At 37.1% G+C, this 6736-nt stretch overlaps 1 protein-coding gene across 1 annotated transcript; it reads left to right on the top strand.

Moving 5' to 3' along the window:
- Positions 1 to 4361: 4361 nt before the first annotated feature.
- LOC119584870 (connector enhancer of kinase suppressor of ras 3-like) lies at positions 4362 to 4908 on the top strand (the record flags this gene model as incomplete). The annotated part of the gene is given in 2 exon segments (XM_037933502.1): positions 4362 to 4513; positions 4685 to 4908. Coding segments are annotated over 2 exon segments (347 nt in total), but the record flags the coding sequence as incomplete, so codon positions are not given.
- Between the last annotated feature and the right edge of the window lie 1828 nt (positions 4909 to 6736).

The following is a 6736-nucleotide window of genomic DNA, read 5'->3' as shown; positions in this document are numbered from 1 at the left end:
TTTTTACGGGGGGTGGAAGGGTGGGGACTGTGGTTTCTGTGGGTGAGAAGGATGAGAGTGTGGGGGATGAGGTGGTATGAGATTTGGGGCCCGGGCAGATGTGGAGGGCAACCAAAAAAGTGTGGGGATTGTGTTTAAGGGAATTTTTGGGGTTTCCCATTTGCATGGGGTTTTGTTAGGGGTGATTATGGACTAATGGGGTTGTAAAGACCTCCATGGATATTGAAGGCCGCTTGTAGGTGTTGGAGGAAATTGGGCCCTGTGGTTGGGGGTTTCGGTGGCAGTTGTGGTTGTGGAGGACAGGGGCAGTGCAGGTGATAGTGTGGTAACTTTCAAAACCAAGTGTTTCCCCCCCCGCTATTTGGGACAAAGAAAAACATTAAAAATTTAAATTGAGTTTATGGGTAGTTTTTTGCATTTTAGCAATTAGCAAGGAATTTATAATTTTTGTAATTTTTAAAAAGTGTTTGTGGGATTTTTTTTGTAGTGAGTATTTTGATGAAATTTTTTTGGGTTTTTACTTAGGCTGATATTTTTTTTAAAAGTGAAAAAATAAATACCCTTTTCATTTAATGAAAAAAAAAAATTAAAACTTAAAAATTCCCCCCTTCAAATCAAATTCTACAAACTATCGAAATTGAGGGTAAAAATAGGCATTACTTTTTTCCAGCGGGATTTTTGTCAGTTTCCTCTTGCCCAAATTTTAATTTATAATTGCCCTTGGGTGACGTTGACCCCAAAAAAGGGCCTTTTAATATATTATTGTCCAAACCCAAACTTTTTTAGTTCCAAATTTTTTTGGAATAGTTGTTGTTGTTTGTCCCTTGTTTAGTAAAATTATTTTTATTTTTACATCAATTCCCCAAATTTTGGGAATTTTTTAAATTTTTGGGTTTTAATTTCATCCGGCGTACTTTTTAAATTTTATCTTAAGATTTCCATTTTTGGGAAATTTTCCATTTTTTGGGAATGGTTTGTTTTTGTTTTGCAGTTTTATTTAAATTTTTTTATTGCAAATATATAGGACATATTTTTATATTATTGGGTTAAATTTTTCACCCTGTTATTTAAAATTTATATTAGTTAAGATTTTCCCTTTTATAGGAACTTTTTTTTTAAAGGGAAAAAAGGGGGTAAATAATAAAGGAAAACTAATTTCACAAATTTCCATATTCTTGCACTTCTCGGGTTTGGGATGAGGGGACCCTTTCCCGTACACCCTTTACTTTGTCAATAACCCGTAGATAAAAAGACTTCGCGCTGGGGCCCTTTGATGACCCCTTCCTCCAGTCACCAAGAGGGAAACACCAAGGATTATTTTGCAAGGAGTGGAATTGCTAAAAAAATTTGAAATGTTTGTTGGAGTTTTGTTTTTATTTTGCATGAATGGGGTATATTTTTAAGGGTTACTATGAAATTTTCCCCTGGCCTTGAGTAGATTAGCACATTCCAACAAACCTCTTAATATATTTTGGAAGATTTGGTTGTTTGAATATTATTGTATAAGAAAAAGCATAATTCCCAAACTCAAGAAAAGTGTGGGCCCAAAATTTTTTGGGTTTTTCAGAGCATAAAGCTTGGAAAGGGGCCCTAATTATGGTTTTATACTGTCCCAAAAAGGGGGGCCCCGGGGTTTATTATTATTTCCTTTTCCCTCACGAAAAATGAAAGTGGATTTAGATGGAACAGAACGTTCCATTTTGAAACCACTATGGGTCTTTGAATATTATCTGTTGAAAAAAAAAACCATGTTTTTGCTATTTTTTTGTAGAATATTTGATTTGGGGGCATTTAAGTTGGGTAATCTTTAGAGGGAATTTTTGTAAATAAAAGAAAAAATCTGCATACCCAAAAAAGCTAATTCCCCAACTAAGGGGAAAAGATTTTCAGAAAACATTTACAGCCTAATTTTGCTCAGTGATTCCAAGTTTTAGTTTTTTTCTTGCTTTGTTTTTACTGGGGGTGAAACAGTTTTTTCTTAAAAGGGTTGGTTTAGGGGCAGAGTTCCCCCCCCCAACCCTCCCCTTGGGGAAGCCCAAAAACACACCCAGCATGGCCCAAATTAGATTGTTGAATAAATTTTTTTAAAGTGGAGTTGGGGAAATTTTTAAGGGAAATTTCCAGGCTTGATACTATGTAAACCGGGAAAAATAGGAAAATTTTAAAAAAATTTTAAAAAATCTAAAAAATTTTCTTGTTTTTTTGTACCCGACCCTATGTTTTTGCTTCTACCCCAAACTGTGCACAGCATTACCACTTACACCAGGGGAAAAGTCAGTACTTGCCTCCGCCTGAGTTTCCCAAAACCGCAGCATCACAATGAGCTTCGTGCACTGTCTGCCATCTGAGGGGGGGGGGGTGCAGGAGAGGAGAGGATGGGGGGGAAGAAGAGATGGAACGGAGGGGGCCCGGTAGTGCAAAAAGAAGAAGGGGAGGGTTCAACACTGCATGCGGTGTTTCAGATTTTTGTAAATTTTCAAAAGGAGTTTTTTCATGGTGAAAAAAGGTAGTTTTTTTTTTTTTGTCATGAACGCCAGAAAAAACAAATGGGAAAAGAGGTTTATTATTAATTTTTATTTACCATCCATGAATACTTGTAGGGACTTGATCTTTTTTCTCTTTCTCAGGCAACCCCCTTTGAGGGTGTTGAACAGTATGATAGCCAAGAGAAACCCTGGGGAGCTGAGCATCAGACTGGCCATATTCACAGCGTGACATGTTTGCAAAAAATCGGGCCACATATTCTTCAGCAGCCCAAGCTGGCAAAAAATTTTGAAAGATTTACGGGTTTTAGGCTTTTATTTATATTTTTGCATTTAAAAAATTCTTTTTTTATCAGTGATTTTAATGTATATCAATAATTACTAATACCCTACTTTCCCATTTCACACAAAAAAATAGTATAAATTTTTTTGCCCTCTTCTTTTTTTTCTTGAAAAAAAATAATCCCAGCTTTTTTCCATACATAAATTTTTCTGTGCCATGGGTTTTCTTTGCCCATATTCATATTTTTTCCTATTCTTGTGTTTGTTCATTAGAATTTGTGCTTTTCATTCTTACCAGTACAAAACCAAAGAATAATTTTAATTTTTAACGGAGTGAAGATCCCCTTATACCAGCCAGCATCTGGACATTGCCCAAAATTAAGAAAAAAAGCAGATGATGATGGGAAATTTGAGTTTCCCGGTTTTTTTTTACTTGTCGAAATTTGGTATTTTGGGGCCTAGCTGTTTCCCTTTAGTTAGCAACTTGTCACATCTCTTCAGTTTTGCTTCTTTTTCTCCCAAAATCATGGAAGGGTCCTAAAAAAACAGAAGTGAGTAAAAAAAATCTCTGCAAAAGAAAAGGAGATATTGAAATTTTAAGGGGTTTAACAAAAAACAAAAACCCTCAAGAAAATGTTGGAATATTATATGTATTGAAATATTTGTGGGTTTTTTCCCTCTTCTATAATTATAGATTTTATGCTTGGTGTCTGAGTCAATTTCTGGTTTGAAAGCAGTGTCCTTACAGTCATTAGGATTAGTAGGATCTGTAAATATTTTTTAGCTAAGTCCCTTATATTTCCTATGCTTCTTATTTTTTTCCCCAAAAAATAGGTTCTGATATACAAACACTTTTTTTTTTTTTATTTAGGGGAGTTGTTCAGTAGAATGTCATTGCAATGATATTACCCTTTGCCGACGGGTGGCATGTACGCACATGCCATGGCATGGCAGGAACCATCTCCGGTGGCACGTACGCACATGCCATAGAGTATGTATGGACATGCCATGAGTTTTTTTTTTGTTACAATCACGGCAAAAAATTATTTTTTTTGCCAGTGAAAGTGTGATTAAGTCAGTTTTAACACATGAAAACTACAATTAAGTATCATACTGTGACCACGGGGCTCAGACATGAACCTACCGTTAAAAGAAGAAGATAGACCGAATAATGATAAATTAGAAGTCTGTATAACAACAAAAATACCCTTAAAGTCTCGATTTTCAGGAAGTTTGGCAAGTAGAGACGTAGAAAAAATAATGAAAACTGAAATACAACATACCCTTCGTAGAAATTATGAAGAACGGCATGGGATGCTGGTATTGGCATGATTGGTCGTGCATGCTAGGGCACATAAAGCCCGGGCCACTATGAATACTACCCGTTGGAAAAGGGTTAATATTCATGGTGTTTGACAAGTAATCAAAAAGGGATTTGTGGGAACAATTTCTTTTTTTCAGTTAAATTAATAAGGAGTAAGGCATGTGAGCTGTTCCTTGCCTCAAGTGGCCAGGCCTGATTGTATGCATCTCATACAGATATTGATTTCCACACATCTGGAAGAGAGGAAAAAATACAATGAAGACTTGCTAAACTCCTTATTTCTCCTTCTTTTCAGGGAGTGATGCTACAATCATCTTATCATGGGGTCCACCAGGTATCAGGGGTGCGTGCACTCAGCCCTGCACATCAGTGCGGCAAGTTGCAGGAAGGGGATGAGTTGGTGCAGGTCAGCTACCAGACTGTGGTGAGTGATGGCAGTGAGAGTTAGGGGGATTCTTGTTACTTACAATATGTTTTGCTGTCTTTTACATCTTACCAATGTTAGTTTTACAGTCTTCTTGAAGCTGAAAAAAAAAGGTTAGATATAAATTAAACACTGCAAAGAAAAAAATCATACTGTGTTTTCTCCTTGTAGGTTGGCTGGGCTCCCCATAAAGTGGCAGCAATCATGCAGGAGTGTCCTGTGGAGGTGATTCTCACTGTGAAAAAGAGGCCTTGTCACTCAAATACAGTGACTCAGATCTACTTCAAGCCCTTCCGTCTGCCTAGCAAAAAGAGGACTTACTCCCCCTGGGCAACCTCAGTCATGACATCACCCAGGGATGACCTCAAGAGCATTCCCAACCTTCAGCTCCCAGTGTAAGTTTTTTCTTTCTATCTTTTCTTTTTTCTTTTCTTCCCATTGCTGGGACTTTTTAAAGCAATTAACTGAATTTTAGGTCAGTTCTTGATAAATGTCAAGTGACCATAAAGAATAACATTACACTACTTTTCTATCGTATATATTTTTGTATCTGGATAACTGCACCCATATAGATGTATTATTACTTACTTTCCAGAAAATCTGATAAACCCAAAAAATTATTAAAAATCTTTCGAATTTATTTTTTTAGTGTGCAGTTCTTGAAAAAATTTAAAAAATTTTTTTTGAGTAACCAATAGCAATTAATATTTTGAAAAATCTTCGTTTAAACCGAATTTTTTAATGTTTTTTTTTCCAATTGTGTTGGCCCAAAATCCCTTGCCCCCCCCCCCTCGGGGGTCCCAAAAAAAGCGATTATGTTTGGAGTTCTTTTTCCCCTTTTAAATCCGGGAAAAAAAAAACTAACCCCCATGCACCCCCAATTTTTAAAAAGGGGAAAAATGTAATTTATTAACCCTTTTTACCTTTTTGGGCAAAAGAAAAATACCCCCTTTTGATTAACCCCTTTTTTTTTTTTAAAAAATTAAAAAAGTTTTTAAAAAAAATTTCCCCTTTTTTTTCCGAAATTTTTTTTTTTCTTCCCCCCCTTTTTTTTTTTTGGGGGTTTGAAAAAAAAAAAAAGGGTTTTTTTTTTTTGGGCTTTTTATAAGCTATTGAGTTTCAAACTGAATTTTTTTCCGGGTGTAGGATTAAAAAGGGTTATCTTCAAAATATTAGCAGATTTAAAGTAAAATTATCTGTCAGAATCAAAAAACTTTTTTTTAAACTTTGTTCTTTAAACCGAAGGGTTTCGTTCTCTATTTGTTTTTGTTTTTTTTATAAAAAGCTTTTTTATTTTTTTTCCCAACAGGTCTGTGGCAAGCCCCTACAACCCCCCAAGCCCAAAGGTCAGGGCCAAGTCCCCACACCCCCCACCTGCACCAACACTCCCCCACCACGACCTCTGTCCTCACTTGGGTTTTAAAAAATGTTGTAGTATGCCAAACAGAGATAAGACCTGAATTTTTTCAAAATTTTAGAGAATTTCTTTTTTTCAAGCTACGGGAAAATTGATTATAATTTTTATGTTTTTATTATACTTTTTCTTTTTGTAATTCATAATAAATAAGGATATTCCCCCCCCTGTAGCAAGATGCACGGAATACGACATCGATAGTGAACAGAAAACTCAGACCCGGGGGATGACCCATTTTTCTCGCAGTGATGTTGGTGGCTTTCCCCCCCCAGTGCACGACTATACCCCCCCAAGCCACGGGACCGGGCAGACGAGCAAACCCTTCCTGGTGCACAACAAGACCTTCCTTCAGCTTTTATAAGGTGGGGGAAAGAAATCTTTTTTTTGGATATGATTTTTTGTATTTTATGGTGTATCACTAGTATTTTATATGGTAGGGAAAATTTTGGGTTTCTCTTTTTTTTTGGCATTCGCAAATTGAGATGGCGCGAGGTGGCCCAGCCCTGGGGGCCCAATTCCCTCGCCCCAGCCCTTCGTGCTCAGCTGGGGTAGAACAACGTCCCCTTTCCCCATATTTGCATTGGTACGGAAAAAAAAGAGTGACGGGGGGTAGGAAGTGGCTGTGGTTAAGGAAGAAGGGCAAGGGATGGACAGACTAGGATCTATCAAGAAGGGTGCCCGGGAAAACTTTCTACCGTGAAGCCAGAGAAAGCTCCACCGGGAACATCAAGGAAAAGGGGAAGAAAAGCGTGTTTAATGTTTTCCCCTCCCACCAAGAACCCCACGGGAAGGGGTTATCACCCCCATGT

This window comes from Penaeus monodon, chromosome 18, assembly GCF_015228065.2.
Source record: "Penaeus monodon isolate SGIC_2016 chromosome 18, NSTDA_Pmon_1, whole genome shotgun sequence".
NCBI classification, from domain to species: domain Eukaryota; kingdom Metazoa; phylum Arthropoda; class Malacostraca; order Decapoda; family Penaeidae; genus Penaeus; species Penaeus monodon.
This window is presented reverse-complemented; position numbering and strand designations above follow the sequence as displayed.